The sequence below is a fragment of the Delphinapterus leucas genome, chromosome X, assembly GCF_059928025.1.
Source record: "Delphinapterus leucas isolate spDelLeu-1000000601 "Yukka" chromosome X, BTC_Dleu_Yukka2, whole genome shotgun sequence".
NCBI lineage: Eukaryota > Metazoa > Chordata > Mammalia > Artiodactyla > Monodontidae > Delphinapterus > Delphinapterus leucas.
Genome location: NC_143150.1, coordinates 49544174 through 49563849, shown reverse-complemented (window position 1 = coordinate 49563849; position 19676 = coordinate 49544174). Strand labels below are relative to the sequence as shown.

Here is a 19676-nt window from a genome sequence, read left to right as displayed (position 1 = left end):
AAGCTGTAGCACAAAAAGTATGGGACTGATTGATTAAATACAATTTTTTTCCTTAGATACTAAAACAATAAGGATTAAATTACTCTGTAATTACCTAAATATCCTCCACAGCCTTTTCATAAACCTATTTGCAAAGAATATTCATTTATTCTAAACAGTAATCCTTAAAGCTGAAAACCCCAAATCAGTATGAACATCAGTGGACAAACCCGTCATCTAAGGATTATAGAATTAAATCATCCAATAGAATGAGAAAAGTTGATACTTTATACCATATTTATCCTTTGTTTTGAAGTAAATCCTTGATTTCATTTGCAGCTTAGTCTAGTATGAGAGTTATATTCAAGAAAACACTTAGATTCTCATCATAGATTTTTTTGGTCCTATACTTTAAAGACTTTTATCATTCTAGCCGCAGCATCCCTTTTCTAGTGTCTCTGAAAAGAAGATACAATGTGTAGGCAGGCAAATAAAATTTGACATATTATCACAATTGTGTGGTCAGATTCTGTTTATAAATCAGCATAAAAAGCCTTCAGTTATTCTTTTTTGATGGCCCATGCAAGTAAACGAGGGTAAAATGTGCTTGCTCTTTTACATTCATTTGCATCAGCAATGGCCAGAAATAAATATTACCTCACAGACGAATCAAGCTTTCAAGAATATATTTCTGTGATAAAGCAAAGAACAGAATGCTGATAACATAAACACACATTCACTTGGACTATTATTATCAATACTTAAGTGAATGTTCTTTTCTCATGAAAAGAATAGTTCATTTTGCCATAATAATCTAGACATTTTAAGAAATACGGATTCATGTTTAACTTTTTACTTTTTTCGGTCATCTTTCTTTCTTTTAAAATGCGGAGTTCATTTTAAAATCCAGAGCATTGTCACTAGGCCCCAGTAGGAACTACCCCAAACATTTAAAAAAAATTTTTAATTAGTTACAATGAATTGAGTTCATTTATTCATTTATTTCTCTTGTTTAAGAAAAAGTCTCTTGGGCTTCCCTGGTGGCGCAGTGGTTAGGAATCCACCTGCCAATGCAGGGGACGTGGGTTCAATCCCTGGTCCGGGAGGATCCCACATGCCCATGGAGCAACTGGGCCCATGCGCCACAACTACTGAGCCTGCACTCTGGAGCCCGTGGGCCACAGCTGCTGAGGCCCGTGCGCCCAGAGCCCGTGCTCCCCAATGGGAGAGGCCACCGCAATGAGGGTCCCGCACACTGCAGGGAAGAGTGGCCCCACTCGCCACAACTAGAGAAAGCCCGCGTGCAGCAACGAAGAGACCCAACTCAGCCAAAAATAAATAAATAAGTAATAATAATTTTAAAAAAAGAAAAAGTCTCTCTCTATATATTATTAAAAAATACTAAAAATATTGTCGTTATTCCATTCCAGATCCGAGATACTAAATCAGCAGATCAAAAGACAACCCTCTTGCATTTTATTGCTGAAATTTGTGAGGAAAAATACCGGGATATCCTGAAATTTCCTGAAGAATTGGAACATGTGGAAAGTGCAAGCAAAGGTAATTGATTTGTAACTGCTTTGAGACTACATCTTGTCTAAGTAAATATTTTAAACAGTAGGATTAAATAATCTATAAGCATTAATCGTAATTTTTATTTGGTTACTGATATAAGAAAAGCAGGAAGATAGTTTCCATTAGCTTATATTTGACAGCATAGTGTGTTTTAATGACCTGCTTTTGACCAACCTTATTTTTTAGCACTCTAGGTTATTGAAGCTTTCATATCTCTGATCAAATAGTATATTTTTTCATTTCATAAATACTTAAGTATATATTATTTGCAAAGGAACCATACCCTGGGGCTGTTGGTGATATCAAAATGATCGTGAGATAGTTCTTGCTTGAATTTGTTTAAAATCTAGAAGGGAAGAAAAGACATATACACAAATACTTTATAAAACAAAGATGAATATGAGAAGTGCTACAGGAAAAGATAATGGACTGTGGTTTAGATGAGAGAGAAAGAAACTTTGAATGGATCGATAAGAGGAGGCCAACAGGGTGAAGCATGAGAATAGGATTTTTACTGACATGGAAAAGGGGTATGCTGTCCAGAGAGCAGACAATATGAGAAGGCACAGTGGCGGAATGTGTTAGGATGGTGAAAGAGTCATTGACTATCAGGCTGAAGCAGTAAGGTAGCCATTTCAGAGACTTCAGTGTCATGCTAAGCAGTCTGATCTTGATGAGACAGGTGGCAGGGCATCATTGAAGGACTAGAATGGGCAGAACCTGGCACCAGTGAAGAACAGGAGAGGAGGAACAAAAATGTCTCCAAGACTTTAATTCGAACGGATTAGTTTTGTTGGTTAGTAAGTATTGTCTACTTTTAGAAGAAGTTGAAAAGTGAAAGAAAGGAGGAAGGGTCAAGGAAACATTTTTTGAAAGTGAGGTGATGTATGTGGAGAAGTACATTTTTCCTCTTGGATAAGAAGAGTAGGCCGTAAATCTTATATTTGAAACTGCACTATAGTAATTCTGCTTCTCTATAACTCCGAGGACTTTCAGTAAGGACTCAAAAGCATATACGTTTCCCGAGTTTATTACAAACCATATAAACCTGTTAGTGTCCGTTGAAGGAGAAAAAAAGCGTGTCTATAAAACCCAGAAAGTCGTTTGTGTAATATTGTTCAGTGATCATCTCTGCCAGTCTGGTATTGTTGATCACATCCTCAACATATTTCTTGAATTTAATGAAGTTAATGAAATTTCTTTAATTCCTTTAATTTAATGAATATTACAGTTGTTGCTGTTGTCTTGTTGGAGGAGAACAATCGTAAGGGTACCTATAGTTTCTCTAGTCTCAGCCAATTATGTATTATACTCAGTTCTATTTGTTTGTTTCCTACATCTGGGCTTTTGGTAAATCCTTTCATATTTTTCTTTTACGATATCACCAACTTCTTTCTTCCTATCCATTTCAAGAGCAAAACCTCTCTGTTGTATTTTGCTTATTTCTGCTTTCGTGTAGTCTTCCAGCCATTGTATTCGAAAGACTTGCCAGAAATCCTCTTCCTATCTTTGTGTTTGGGCTGCGGCAATCCCCATTCTCAAGTTATTTTGACCAGTTCTTTTTATTTCCCTATGAAAGTTAGACTCAGAGTTTGTAACTCAACAAGTTCTTAAGTACATTCTGCCTGCTTGCATCCCCCTTTCATTTCCTTCTAGTTCTCATGTGTTCAGAAGTATTTTCTCTTGAGCCGTTTTTATTCCTTTCTAATAATTCTGTCTCTGTGTACAATTTCATCCTGCATCATATGCCTGGAAATCTTACCTGCCCTGTCCTCTAAGACAATTGACTATTATTTGTCAAATCACTGCTCAGAATCCATTTCCTTATTTTTTTTAATGTTTTGCTACTAAAGCCTTAGAACAAAATACTTGTGAATTTAGTTTGCAAGAAAAAACAGAATGTGGTGTGAAAGGTCAAGCCACTTAACTTCTTATTTATAGTTAAATACTTTTCCTTGGTGTCTAAGTCTAACTTGTCTTTTTTGCTTAATACAGATTTCAGTCCTGTTTGAATCACATTCTGTCACCTCCAGTACTGTGTATATAGCAAGCATATCTATATTCACAACCAACCAGCAAAAATAAAAATAAATCAACACTATATATTAATTCATTTTCCATGATTTTGGACAATCTCCTTGTGAAATGATTGCCTACAAAAAGAAAAAAGTACCTGTCTTTTTAAACTGGAGTGATATAGATAAGATGAAACTAATTCAGTTATATAACTCATATTTCAAGAATAATTGTATGATTACTAATATCTTCTTTTGTTTTTTTTCTTATACCTTTGAAAATTCTCTCTTTATTTTTTATTTTTATTTTTGAAGTATAGTTGATTAACAATATTGTGTTAGTTTCAGGTGTACAGCAAAGTGATTCAGTTATATATACCTATATCTTTTTTCAGATTCTTTTCCATTATAGGTTATTACAAGCTATTGAATATAGTTCCCTGTGCTATATAGTAAATCCTTGTTGCCTATCTATTGTATATATAATAGTGTGTATCTATTAATCCCATACACCTAATGTATCCCTCCCCCCTTCTGTGTTTTTTGATTATTAAAACCCAAGTACCTATTTTGATAGAATAAGGATCTTTTCTGTCTGCTATAGCAAATAAATGTATTTCAGCTCAGTACTAAAGTTATAGACCTCAAATTAACTGACAAAGAAAAAAAAATTACCTTGAAGTGAAAAGAAAACTGAAAGTAAGAAATACGTGGGATTCATGGAAAAACATATTTTATAAATTGCCTTCGTTCCTTGTTAAGCTAACCTTCTAAAATTGTGTGCATCTTGGACAATGCAAAGCTATGGTATAAACGTAGCATATTTTCCTAGAGCTCAGTAACTCAAAGATATTGGGAGAAAACACATCATTTTACATTAACACAGATATATATTATGGAGTGGAATGCAAAATTCACATGAATTTTTAAAATAAAACAGATGACTTCAAAGAAATTTCACACTTGCCGCAGATCCCTTGGGGAGCGTGTTCAATCTTCTCTTCCATTAGGGGCTCTTGGGTGGGAAACGTTTATGAAGCATTGCCTAAAGAATTGGAGAGTGGTTTGGTTTTGCTTTGGTTTCACTTATTTATTTATCTATTTAGTTATTATTGCAGGGAGTGCGGGAGGCAAGCCGCCCTTACGAAGTTCAGAATCAAACAGTACAATGGAATTTTATTACCAGTGGAATTCATAAAATAATATTTCTCTCGTCATTTTCTTCCAAGTTAAATTATAAATCTGCAGGTCCTCTCATTCCTGTTTGACATACCAATGAGTCTTTAGAGAGAAAAAAAGTGGTTGCTATAGAGAATCTAATGCCTTTAAAATATTGAAAATTTATTTGATAAACCACCATTACCTTTTCCCCAATGAATAATTTTAAAGATTATATATGTATTTATAATTATATATAATAGATATATAGATCTGTATTGTATAAAGCATTGCTGGTTTACTAGACCTAGTTTGTAAATCCTTCATTGTTTTTCCCCACCCTGTGGCTATCACTTTAACTTTCGGCTTTGAGGATTTTTACAGTTTGATGTAAAACCTCTAGTGTTTTATAGGTCAGCTCCAGGGATTAAACCAAAAGGGTTAGTAAAGTTTAATTAAAACTATTCCATTCAGCAGGAGAAAATTATATTAATGTATTTGAAGGGACTATTAATCCTAAGGTTTTGCATACCTCCAAAATGGGTTTCACTTCAGTTAAATTACTGCCATCCTACAAAATAAAAGTTGGTTAAGTTTTCTATAAGCAGTGTTAATTTCTTATGATTTAAATCAACTATTATAAATTTTAGTGACCAACCATACCTTTTGATAATCTGCCATCTTTCCATGCTATATTAGTAACTCTGATTAGCTATTTACCCACTCTGACTTCTTCACAGGATTAATCATGATGAAAGTTTAGATTGGAGGAAATATGGTAGGGAAAAATCTATGAGATAAAGGAAAAGTAAAATCATAGCAGAGTTAAAAAAAAGTTGGGGGAATGCACAAAAACAAAACAACATTTTCTGAAACTCCAGAGCTGGCAGAAGCTTTAGAGATCATCTTGTCCCTGCTAAAAGAGACCCAAGATGGCATTTAGTCCAAATTCATCATTTTACAGTTGAAAAACTGAGGCCCAGAATGACGAAGGAATTGCCCACAATCACACAGTCAATGAAGGTTTGCAGACCTTTGTCTATTGTTTTATTACATACACTTCAGCTCCACTTTTCCTTCCTTTGTGGTCTAAAATATACAACAGAGATTCATGCTCACATATTGGAAACCATAGAAAATCAACTCTGACCAAATAAAAGATTTACTGGAGTATGAATGCCACTTCCTCTATATAGTACTCCAGTCTCTCTATCCCCATTTTGACAGAAATACCCTTTCCTTTCTCTGAGCCACAGCAGTACTTTAGCTTTATTAGTAATACAGCACCTGCCACATTTGCATTTTTTTATTTCATTGTATGCTTCTCTCTGTACCTCCTAGGTTGAGTACCTCAGTGGCAAGGAATATGCCCCATTTGTCCCAACAGACTCTTTGCTAGCTCAGCATCTCAGAGAGAAGTAAATGCTCAATAAATGTTTACTACATTGAATCATTGTATATCCTTTTAGTACAGCAGGCGTATTTCAAAATAAGGCATTATGGGAAGTTGACAAGTTGAGAATAGCCACCTGAAAATTACTGTTTACTGTAAATACAAGAGGAGAAACAAGATAAGTTAGAATAAAGAAGACACCATGACTTAACAATATTTCCTGGTCCATGTTTTACTTCTTTCATGGAGAAAGTTAAAATTGGAAACAATCGCGCTCTTAATGGAGAATATCTAAACTTATGGAGACTGCCATACCATAAAGGTTTATGGTGAACAGTAAGGATTAAAAGTCTCATAGGAGCTAATGGCAGCCAACTGTCTTAACGTAACATCTAACTGCCGAAACATCTTTTATTCTAATGACTGAACAAAAAAAATTACTTTTATACTATCTACTGTTTTATTGAAAAATCTTTTGAGTTATGGGACAAAATCCTACTGTTTTTAGAGCATTCAATGTACAGTAACTCATAGGACCCAAGATGTGAGAAAGTATGAAACCATAGGATGTCCTAGCAGATTTCAACTTTCTGTTTTGGAACAATAAATGCTGGAGAGGGTTTGGAGAAAAGGGAACCCTCTTGCACTGTTGGTGGGAATGTAAATTGGTACAGCCACTATGGAGAACAGTATGGAGGTTTCTTAAAAAACTAAAAATAGAGCTACCATATGACCCAGCAATCCCACTACTGGGCATATACCCAGAGGAAACCATAATTCAAAAAGATACATGCACCCCAGTGTTCACTGCAGCTCTAGTTACGATAGCCAGGACATGGAACAACCTAAATGTCCATCAACAGAGGAATGGACAAAGAAGATGTGGCACATATATACACAATGGAATATTACTCAGCCATAAAAATAAACAAAATCGGGTCATTTGTAGAGACGTGGATGGACCTAAAGACTGTCATACAGAGTGAAGTAAGTCAGAAAGAGAAAAATATCGTATATTAACGCATATTATGTGGAATCTAAAATAATGATATAGATGATCTTATTTGCAAAGCAGAAATAGAGGTACAGACATAGAAAACAAATGTATGGATACCAAGGTGGAAGGGGGGGATGGAATGAATTGGGAGATGGGGATTGACATATATACACTATTGATACTATGTATAAAATAGGTAACTTTTGAGAACCTACTGTAAAGCACAGGGAACTCTACTCAGTGCTCTGGGGTGACCTAAAGGGGAAGGAAATCCAAAAAACAGGAGATATATGTATACGTGTAGCTGATTCACCTTGCTGTACAGTACAAACTAACACAGCATTGTAAAGCAACTGTACTCCAATAAATTTTTTTTTAAAAAAACAACTTTGTGTTTTGGTCTAACTTTTTAGAAGCACAGAATGATAATAAACCAATGTTAACAGAATGTCAATAGAATTGACCTTACTTAGATGTTAGCAGTCTGAATAAAACTGAGTATACATTGTACCACTATATCATTTTAATAAAAAAGTTAAATTGTTTGTTTAGCTTTTTTTGGACCTTTCCTACACTATTTCAAATAAATAATTTTGCTGAATGAATTACATTCTATCATATTGACACCATAAAAATCTTATAAAAATTGAGAGGAATATTAAGTTTTAGGGAGTCTAATTCATACATTTTCCAGTTTGATATACTTTCTTCCTTACTCTCACCAGGTCACCCCAATTTTTTTTTTGAGGCTTAAATTATTTTTATTATGGAAATTTTCAAATATAAACAGAATTACAGAGAAAAATATGATGAACCCTAGTGTACCTAGTATTCAGTTTCCATATTATAAAACATTTTGTTAGTCTTATTTCCCATCCCTACTACTACTACCTCTACTACTACTACTACTACTGCTACTGGTGACGGTGATAGTGTTTTTGCAGGTATATTTCAGCCTTTAAAGAAAACCCCAACTATCCTATCATCTAACTAGAGTTACTAGTTTATTATGCACATTATATGCATAATATATGTCTGACATATAAGGACATATTTTTTTAAACACAAATCAATGCCATTATCATACCTAACATAATGAACAATTTCTTAACATTATCTAATACCCAGTCCAAGTTTCCTTGATTATTTCAAAAGTGTTTTTTAGAGTTAGTTTATTTGAATCAGGGTGCAAACAAAATGTGCACATCGCATTTGGTTTTTATATTTTTAACTCTTTTAATTTATAATTGTCTCTCCTTTTTTTGTTAAAAAATGCTATTGTTTATTGAATAAACCAAGTTAATTATCATGAAGAATGTGCTGGATTCTGAATGTGGTTGATTGGTTTCTTCTGGTGTTTAACTTTTTTGCTAGCCTCCTTATTTCTTGTACATGAGAAATTAGAACTGGAGGCTTGATTAGAGCAGTGTTTCTTTGTTTTATTCTTCTTTTCTTTCTTTTTTTTTTTTTGGAAGCAAGTGCTATGTACTTTTTGTTGTATCACATGAAGAGATATAATATTGGATGTTCCACTTTCAGATGGTGTCAGCCTGATTTCTTTCTTATAAAGTTCCTTATCAAATTTCACCTAGTGGTCTTAGCACCTACGATGATTATTGCCCTGATCCATTATTTTATTAGAGGTTGCAGAATGGTGACTTTCTAATTTTACTATACTTTCTGCATTTATTGGCTAGAAATGTTCTGTAAAAGACTTTCCTCAGCAACTATTGGCTTTGCTGAAATATAGCTCATACAGGAAAGTTAGGCTAAATGCTCAATTTATTCCCTTTATTTGTCAGTTTTTAAAGTAATGGGTTGGTGATATAGCCATTTCCAGTAATGAAAATGAGGTTTCTTTTTCAGTATGGTTTTTCAAATATTTGCTATATTTTCATCAGGTACTGTTATTATTCCTTTTTTTAACATCTTTATTGGAGTATAATTGCTTTACAATGGTGTGTTAGTTTCTGCTGTATAACAAAGTGAATCAGCTATATGTATACATATATCCCCATATCCTCTTCCTCTTATTTATTTATTTATTTTTGATTTGGTAAAGTAGCAGGATACAAAATGAATGCACAGAAATCTCTGGCATTCCTATACACTAATGATGAAAAATCTGAAAGTGAAATCAAGAAAACACTCCCATTTACCATTGCAACAAAAAGAATAAAATATCTAGGAATAAACCTACCTAAGGAGACAAAAGACCTGTATGCAGAAAATTATAAGACATTGATGAAAGAAATTAAAGATGATACAAATAGATGGAGAGATATACCATGTTCTTGGATTGGAAGAATCAGCATTGTGAAAATGACCCTACTACCCAAAGCAATCTACAGATTCAATGCAATCCCTGTCAAACTACCACTGGCATTTTTCACAGAACTAGAACAAAAAATTTCACAATTTGTATGGAAACACAAAAGACCCCGAATAGCCACAGCAATCTTGAGAACGAAAAACGGAGCTGGAGGAATCAGGCTCCCTGACTTCAGACTATACTACAAAGCTACAGTAATCCTCTTCCTCTTGCATCTCCCTCCCTCCCACCATCCCTATCCCACCCCTCCAGGTGGTCACACAGCACCGAACTGATCTCCCTGTGCTATGTGGCTGCTTCCCACTAAATATCTGTTTTACATTTGGTAGTGTGTATGTGTCAATGCTACTCTCTCACTTCGTCCCAGCTTACCCTTCCCCCTCCCCGTGTCCTCAAGTCCATTCTCTACATCTGTGTCTTTATTCCTGTCCTGCCCTTAGGTTCTTCGGAACCATTCTTTTTTTTTTTTTTTTTTAGATTCCATATATATGTGTTAACACACGATATTTGTTTTTCTCTTTCTGACTTACTTCACTCTATATGACAGACTCTAGGTCCATCCACCTCGCTACAAATAACTCAATTTCGTTTCTTTTTATGGCTGAGTAATATTCCATGTATATATGTGCCACATCTTCTTTATCCATTCATCTGTCAATGGACACTTAGGTCCAATTTTTTTTTTAAACAAAGTGAATTTCTTTAAAATAGTACAAATCACAAGAGGTCCAACACATGCATAGGAAATATATTTTCAACCTGAAATGTCAAAAGGACTTAGGAAAGAGAGTCATGTTTTCTTACTGGTCAGTAATCTAGTCATTATGAAACAGTGTTTATAATTCATAACATATAAACCCTATAATTAATTTTCATTTCTACAGGAAACTATTGAAAACATTCATATCTTCAGGGAACAGTGAAAGGAAGCAGAGACCATGGCCATTTGTACTTGAGTAAAATGCTTCAATATAAATCAGCTATTTTTTATAGACTTATAGGCATTTGTTAGGGCACCTTAGCTTTTGCAACCCAGAATCTCTTTCTGCTAGAGAACTGTATGCATAGCTCATCTGTCTCACACCCACTTCATGGCCCAGCCTGTCTCAGAGCCTAGGCTTCTGTGTTTTTCTAAACTGAAATGCCCCCCTCTTCTCTCAGCCCTTTTGAGCCTAATGTATGTATCTTTTGATGGCCCTCTATGAAGCCTTCCCCAACTGCTTTGGCTTTCAGGCGTCTCTCACTTCCCCTCTTCTACCATAGTACTTACTTGAGCTTCTTAGTTTGGTGCTTGATCCTATACTCTTTCGCATTACAATATCCTGTACTCTTTTGCATCCTGGCTGCATCCTGGCATGATGCTTTCTGAAATAATGTATGTTATCATAGTTTGCTTTTTCAAGGGAAAATCTAACACAGTATTGGCATAGTAAATTCAGCTCAGTGAATGATTTTGAAACCTCCACCTGATCTTAGCTGCCATCTTTATTTAACCCCAGTGAAACTTTCTGGATACTTAAAATAGCTAAAATATATCTGCAGATACTTAATTTCAACTTCTTACACATTGCGCCCAGGTCTTCAAAATGTTTTCTTTAAAAGTAGCTGTTTAAGGCAAAACTAATCTGTCAATAGGATGTTAGAAATCATTATAAATGGTTAGTTTTGGGGTGGGTTAATGGCTGGAAGGGACCATGTGAAGGCCTCTGGGGTGCTGGTCACATTCTATTTCTTGATCTGGATCCTGGTGACATGGGTGTGTTCAGTTTGTGAAAATTCAGCTGGTCACCTGTGTGCACCAGGGATATATGCTTTAATAAAGCATTTTTTAATAGGCGGTCATTTGTATTTTTAAAATGTGTAATGAATGATGAAAAGTGAGAAAGGTATTACGTTTTAATTTAAAAGGTCCTCTTGTTTTTACCTGTGCTTAGTTATAATGATCACATGCATTGTATAAATAACTGCTGTCAGAGTTGATCTGATGTTACCGTAAATAATTACTGTTTTTCAGCAAGTTGTATGTCACTTAAGGATTTTGTCAAAGTGTCCTTTAGTCTGAGAGTGGATGGGTACACTCTAGTATTAAAAAGGAAAAAAAGTTAAGAAAATCACCAAGCACATTATATGCCACGTAAACATTCAGGGTGAATGTTTCTTTTCCATAGCTGTTGTCAATATTATGCTGTCTTGTATATCATTGAGTCCTAACATGTCCTGAGCACATCCTGAGGTAAAATTTTCACCAAGAACCTGTCACTGCTCTCATTGTTATCATTGTGTCTTTGCTTCAATGTCAGGAAGGAGGATATGTGGGAATATTGCTCATTTAATCTCCTTGTGGATACAGTCTTGTTAGGTGAAAAATGAATATTCATACAGCAAATGTTAAAATGTGATTGACTCCTGAAGTAAAACACAGGGACATATTTGATGCAAGAGGTTTAGGGACTGATGTTAAGTAGTAATGTCAAGGTAGAGAGGGGAGAGTAAGGGAAGAGGGAAGAGTGAAAGAAATGAAGAAAAAACCAGCTCTCTGCCACCATGGCAGAATCATAGGAAGAGGTGGCTCCTGTCCTGAGTGGAGATTCCCTTGTACCACCAGGGGAAATTGGTAGAATCTGGTAAGCAACTTGGTTGCTGTCACTGCAGTTTTTACCACTACCAGTTCTTTTGATGGGTTCATCAATAAGGATGAATCTGGTTTAGGGATATTAGGGTTGGTGATTTTGGAAGAGGAAAGAACAGTATCAGATCTACCTAATAAGCTGCCCCCATTCTCCATTTTTTACACATTTCAAACGTGTCTTGAACACAGGGGACTACGTGGCTGGGGTGATTTCTTGAATTTAACTGGGTCTTTTTCTGGAATTGGGATTCTACAAGTTGATGAGGTAAATTATAGTAAATAGCAAGTATAATATTGACTTATGCTAATTTTATATGACCCAAACTCCTTTAGAGTATTTCCACATAAAACAGTCAGAATGGAGCTGGCATTTCTATTAGAAGAGTCATTGAAATAGTGAGGGGAAAAAAACCCTGACTCCTACTGGAAGCTAATAGCTCTGTGGCAAAGAATTCTGGTACAGTCATATCTGAAAGAGACACATGCTAGAAATAATATGGCCAAGGATGAGAATCATAACATATATATTCTAGTTTCAACTTTGTTACTACCTACTTGTTGGATCATAGTTTTGCCACTTAACCTCTCAGTGCCTTTTTCCTCATTGTATCATAACATTTCTTAATTTGAAAAATATAGATGGTCATATTTATCCCTCAGGTGATTATGATAATAAAATTAGATATTCAGTGTGGATATGCCTTAAGAGAAAACTGTTATATATAAATAATGATTTATTATTCAAGCTAGCATAAAGATATTAATTCCAGATGATTTTGATCAGGTTTTTTACGTTTGTTCAGCCCCATTTAAAAAATGAAGGTCAAAATTCACTTGTTAAATCATAAAGCACTCTGAAATAACATATGATGTCATTAATTTTCTTTTCTTTACATGTTCTTTTACTTTTTTCCATCTCATAGTCTTTTTGAAATTAGACTCTAAAAACGTGATCATATAGGCTCATCTCATTTTGAATGACATCTCCAAGCTCTGATGGAAGAATTATTATTCCACATTTAAGAGTTGACCATAAAATTTCCATTATCCTATTCTGATAGGATATCTTTGTCCTTAGTATGTGTAAACATGGAAGAAAAGAAAAAATGTATAGTTTTAATTGAATGTTCTAAATAATTAATAGTAAATGTTTAGGGGAACATATAAAAGGTGTGAATTTAAAATATTATAATAACTAATACAAATGATAATAAAACATTTATTTTACATGCATTTTTAAGGAATGGATTCTGCTTGCATTTGTAGCACAAAACCCAAGGATAATGTTTATGCTAGCTATTGCTTCTTCACTTAATTTTGCATTTTTTTCTAATACTAGTGATAATATTAACCACTACCATTTATAAAGGACTTACTAAATGCCTGGCACTGCAGTAAGCCTGGTTTTAGAGAAAAGGAGACTGAGTCTCAGAAACATTAAATAAAGTGCTCAAGGTCACACAATTAATAAGAGCTAAGATTTTGGCTACTTCTATATCACTTATTCTTTTCATTATAACAACACTGAGAGTAATATCAAAAACATAGTTGAAAAAGATATGAAAAATGAAATTTTTACTCATAAATTTAAGATAAGCTGAGAAGGCAATATAAACCTTAATAAATTCTGGATTTTAATGGGAAATTAATTATTACCATTAGAAACGCCCAATGAAATCGTATCAATACAAACACATTGTTTTACTTTAAAACTACAGTAAACTGATAAGTATATAAAATGGTATTGTCAGGATTTAGGGTTTCATTCAATTCATTTTTCCTTCTACATTTTCACAGAGAGTAGTAACACACCCTGTGGTGATGAACAAAGAATATCTCTATTGCTCACCCTTTTTGAGGGATATGGTCGCCAACTAAGCACTTGTTTATTTAATTCTAATTGTATAAGGACTTACAGTCCCTGAGTTGCACATTTGTATCCCTTGTTTTAAATATATCACTTTTTCTTCAGCTATCTATTCCATGGAAGTGTGGGGCATGCTGTAAATTAATTTGGGCATTTATTCATGTATCTTTTACTATTAGAAATCACACTGAATAGGAGCTCTTCAAAGGAAAATGAGTTATATCTTACACTTCTATTAATTACTTCAGTTAATATCCCAACTTAGAAATTCATTAGAAACAATTTTAATACATGTGCCATCCATGTGGACAAATGGCACATGGGCAGAATGTTCTCAGAAGACAAACATACCAAAAATATTCAACCTCATCAGTAATGGAAGAAATACACATAAAACAATAATATACAATTTTTCAGCTATTGAAGTGACAAAGTTTAAAAACAAACTGTCACATACTCAGTACTGACGCAGGTGGTATAGGGGAGATACATATGCATTAATGGTCCAAGTTCAAGATGATCTCAATTTTTCGGAAAGGAAAATGTATCAAGAGCCTCAAACTAATTGCAAACATTTAATTTGTCCTAAGAAGATGATCAGAAATGGGTACCAAGGTTTATGCACAAAAAATTCATTTGTGGGTTTCCCTGGTGGCGCAGTGGTTGAGAGTCCGCCTGCCGATGCAGGGACACGGGTTCGTGCCCCGGTCCTGGAAGATCCCACATGCCGCGGAGCGGCTGGGCCCGTAAGCCATGGCCGCTGAGCCTGCGCGTCCGGAGCCTGTGCTCCACAACGGGAGAGGCCACGACAGTGAGAGGCCCGCGTATCGCAAAAAAAAAAAAAAAAAAAAATTTCTTTTGTAACATTATTTGTAACACTGAATAATTGGAAATATCCAAAAGAGCTAAGAATTAAGAGAAATAATAAAATGAATCATAGAACATACATATAATGTAATATATTTTGAATAAAATGAAGCCTTCAATGAACTTTAATGACATGGTGAATACAAATAATATAGTAAATTCAAATAAAATAATAGACAATAAGATCCAAATTTTATTAATCATAATATACGTAACAGTAATATTTGTTGTCAGTAGTATTTTTGTGTTTTCTGTGTCTTCTGTGTGGTATATACAATTGATTCTTGTTACTTGTAGTAGTTATGTTCTATAAAGTCATCGTAAACATTGAATTAGGGAATATTGAATCATTGCTTCTACGGGAAATACAGAGTTAGGTTCCTGCGAGCCTCTGGTCATACAATTTTCATCAAGCAATCAATATATAACCTTGTTTATGTGTGTTTCTGTTTAAAGATACCATATTTAATATATATGATTGATTCATTAACATTGAACTCACAGCCAACAGCACTATAACTCGTGCCTGAAGGAAACCTATTTAACGTAAGTATATTCTCTGTAAGGCACATTACAGCCTTCCTGCACTTAGGAACACCAGACAGCACTTCAGCACTGTGCTTGGGGGTCATTTTAAAAAGCAAAACCACCCAAAAAGGCACAAAAATTAGAAAAATATGGTACTGAATAGGTTGCAAAAGGACACTTGTTTACAGTGTGAGAGCTGAAACAAGAAGGCACAGTGTCCCCTTGTTCAACCTCAGTTGGAAACATGCACCGAAGACAACTCAAATTTTTTCACCACTCTGCATGTGTGCATGTCTCTGAATGACCACAAAATCACTGCAAGTATTGATTGGGTTACAGATAAATTTCAGCAAGTAGGCAAATTCACAAATATGGAATCCATGAATAATGAGGATTGACTGTGTATTTATGTTTATAATCATGAAATAATTTTAAGATATAACTCATCATACAGTTCATTCATTCATTCACTCATTTCCTGAACAAGTAATTATTGAGCACTGACCATATTCTGGACCCTTGGGCTATAGTTATGAATAAAACAAAGTTCTCATTTTCATGGGAAAAACAGACAAAAATATAATTCCCTTCAGTCATGAGTATTATGAAGAAAAATAAAGCAAGATAAGAGAATAGAGAATGACAGAGGGTACTGTAGTACTACATATAGTGGTCAGGGAGGCCTCTTTGTGGAGGTGACCTTTGTCCAGAAACTTGATTAAACTGAAGTAACATGCCATGTTCATATCTCAGTCAAGGATACTTCAAGCAATGGAAACAGCAAATGCAAAATTCCCTGAGTCTTCTAAGTGGTATTGTAGTTGAAGGAGAGTAAGGGAGCCAGTGAGTGGTTGGGGAGAGTGATAGGAAAAGAGGTTGGAGGTGTAGCCACGGGCAAAAGCATGTAGATCTTGTAGGCCCTGGAATGGACTTTGGCTTTTATTCAGAGTCTGATGGGAAACTATTAGCAGGTTGAGAGTATGGAAGTAATGAGATCTGACTTATATTTAAAAGAATCATTCAGACTGCCAAGTGGAGAAATGGATTGCAATATGCCAAGAGTAGTGGGAGATCAGGAGACCACTGAAGTTGATCAAGGGAGGAAAGATGTTAGCATCAATTAGGGTAACAGTGGTGGAGCTTATGAGAAATGTAGACTTACTATTTTTCTAAAGATTAAACCACCTGAATTTGCTTATAAATAGGAAGAGGAGCATGACAATATGATTCTTCAACAATGACTCCAAAGGCTGTGAATAGAGCAACTGAAATAAGATGGATTTGCCATCGGTCAAAGTGGAGAAGACTGTAGAAGGACTGGGTTTGGGATATCTGGAGTTCAATTTTGGTCATAGTAAGGTTTCAATACCTGTTAGATATCAAAATGGAGACATCAGGTAGGCAGTTGGATATGGGAGTCTGGAGTTCACGGAGATATTGGGGCTAGAGATAGATAGACATTTGAAAGTGATGAGGACATAGATAGTAGCTAAATCCGTGTGAGTGGATACGATCACCAAGGGAGTGAGAGTGGATAGTCAAGAGAAGTGGCTGAAATACCAAACCCTGGGACCAGGGGCCCAGGTAACCAATAGGGTACTTTTGAGTGAATTAGGAGGACACCCATTTGAGATGGCATAAAAGTGACTCTGGACCTTCCAGCATGGAGAAGAATTTAATTTGATTGAAACTGTAAAGAATAATGATAAGTACAATGTTTAGATATGCTCTGTTAAACCAGTGTACCAGATGTTGCTCTGTTCTGCACATAATGTATCATTTGTATTACCTATGAAGGAGCCTTTGTTTTAAAGAAAAAAATACTAATGTAGTCATGAACACATACACACAGAAAACCACACGCACGCGCACACACACACACATGCGTGCAAACACACGTAGATATGTATGAGCCCTGATAAACTCTTGATCATCACAAAACTCCATGCAATTGGCCCTCCAAATCCACGGGTTCTGCATCCACAGATTCAACAAATTTCAGTCCGCTGTTGGTTGAATCCACAGATGTAGAGCCCGTGGATATGGAAAACTGACTGTACCATGCCATTTTATATAAGAGCATCCACGGATTTTGGTAACCTTGGGGGATCCTGGAACCAATCCTGTGTATACCAAGGGAGGACTGTAGATAGTTATTTAGAGATTAACACACATGAAATAGTATGCAGTGTTCTGGGGTTGAGAGGATCTGCAAGTGCACAAAGATTTATCACCAAGAAAGTCTTGTATTTTTTAATATCTATGACTGCTTTTATTTATTTTATAAATCTTTGGTTACAGAATCTTCTAACCAGAACTCTGAGCATATTGGAATTCTTACAAAAAAAGCATTGAGGAAAATGGACACCATTTTGGTGGCATTAAGACTCTACCATATGTATTCCTCACTGTATTTTTTTATTGAGGTATGATTGACAAGTTAAAAAGGTGTATATTTATGTTGTACAATGTGATGTTTTCATAAATTTATGTGTTATGAAATGAATACCAAAAACAAGCTAATTAACAATTCATCATCTCACAGAGTTACCTTCTGTGTGTGTGTGTGTGAGTGCGCATGCGCACGTGCGCATGCACGCACATGTATGTGTGGTGAGAATATTTGAGATCGCTGTCTTAGCAATTTTGAGTATACATTATTATTAACTGTAGTCACCATGCTGTATATTAGGTTTCCAGAGCTTATTCATCTTATAACTGAAAGTTTGTACCCTTTGATCAAAATCTCCCCTTTTCCCCCACCCACTACTCACCCCCCAGCCTCTGGTAACCAGCAGTCTACTCTCTGATACTATGAGTTCATTATTTTTTTCATTTCACATATAAGTGAAATAGAATATTATTCAGCCTTAAAAGAGAAGGAAATCCTGCCATTTGCAACAACATAGATGAACCTGGAGGACATTACGCTCAGTGAAAAGCCCAGACACAGAAAGATAAATATTGCATGATCTCAATTATGTGTGAAATGAAAAAAGAAAAAAATTGAACTTATGGCACCAGGGAGTGTGTATGTGTGTCTGTGTTTGTGTGTGTGTGTGTGTGTGTAATTTATATATAAAATTTTCCTTATACATTCATCTGTCAATGGACACTTAGGTTCTTTCCATGTCTTGCCTACTATGAATAATGCTGTAATGAATATGGAGGTGCAGATATCTCTATAAATTATTGATTCTTGTCATTTGGATATATACCCAGAAGTGGGATTACTGGATCATATAGTAGTTCTATTTCTAATTTTTTGAAGAACCTCCATACTGTTTTTCCATAGTAGCTGTACCAATTTATGTTCCCACCAACAGTGTATAGGGGTTTCCTTTTCTTCACATCCTCAGCAACGCCTCCTATCTTTTGACTTTTTTATAATAGTCATCCTAACAGGTGTACAGTGATAATCTCATTGTGGTTTTGATTTGTATTTCCCTGATGATTAGTGCTGTTGATCACCTTTTCATATACCTGTTGGTCATTTGTATGTCTTCTTTGGAAAAATACATTTTCATGCCCTTTGCCCATTTTCTAATTGGGTTGTTTGGTTTTTTGCTGTTGATTTATATGCATGTGTTCCTTATATATTTTAGATACTAACCCCTTATCAAATATATTTCCCAATATTTTTTCCTATTTTGTAAGTTGTCTTTTCATTTTGTTGATTGTTTCCTCTCCTGCACAGAAGCATTTTAGTTTGATATAATTCTGCTTGTTTATTTTTGATTTTTTTGCTTGTGCTTTTGGTATAAAATCCAAAAATTCATCACCAAGACCAAATGTCAAGGAGCTCTCCCCCATCTTTTCTTCTAAGAGTTTTATGGTTTCAACTCCTCACCATATTTTTAAACATTAAAAATCCCTTCAACACCTACTCAAAATACCTACTTGTAGCCAGCAACTTTTTTTTTTTAATATTTATTGATTGATTGATTGATTGATTTGGCTGCATTGGGTCTTAGTTGAGGCACGTGGGATCTTCGTTGCGGTGTATGGGCTTCTCTAGTTGTGGTGCCCGGGCTCCGGAGCACGCGGGCTCAGTAGTTGCGGCGTGCGGGCTTAGTTGTTGTGAATCTTAGTTCCCCGACCAGGGATCGAACCCGTGTCCCCTGCATTGGGAGGCAGATTCTTAACCACTGGACCACCAGGGAAGTCCCACCAGCAACATTTCATTAAAGAGAAGACTGATGTGCCTGTCTGTATATTTATTATATTTTCATGCACTGAAATATAATCGTTTGGGGAATTGACAGGCAGGTAATTTCAGGAAATGCATGCAGCTTAATTTTTATTTTTAATTTATTTTATTGAAGTATATTTGATT

At 35.2% G+C, this 19676-nt stretch overlaps 1 protein-coding gene across 3 annotated transcripts in view; it reads left to right on the top strand.

Moving 5' to 3' along the window:
- DIAPH2 (diaphanous related formin 2) overlaps positions 1-19676 on the top strand; it is an 887827-nt gene that overhangs the window by 469065 nt on the left and 399086 nt on the right. For all 3 annotated transcript variants that reach the window (XM_022580795.3, XM_089904292.1, XM_089904291.1), the window contains one exon: positions 1410-1539. In XM_022580795.3, the coding sequence (XP_022436503.1) occupies positions 1410-1539 (130 nt within the window). The remainder of the gene's footprint in view (positions 1-1409; positions 1540-19676) is intronic.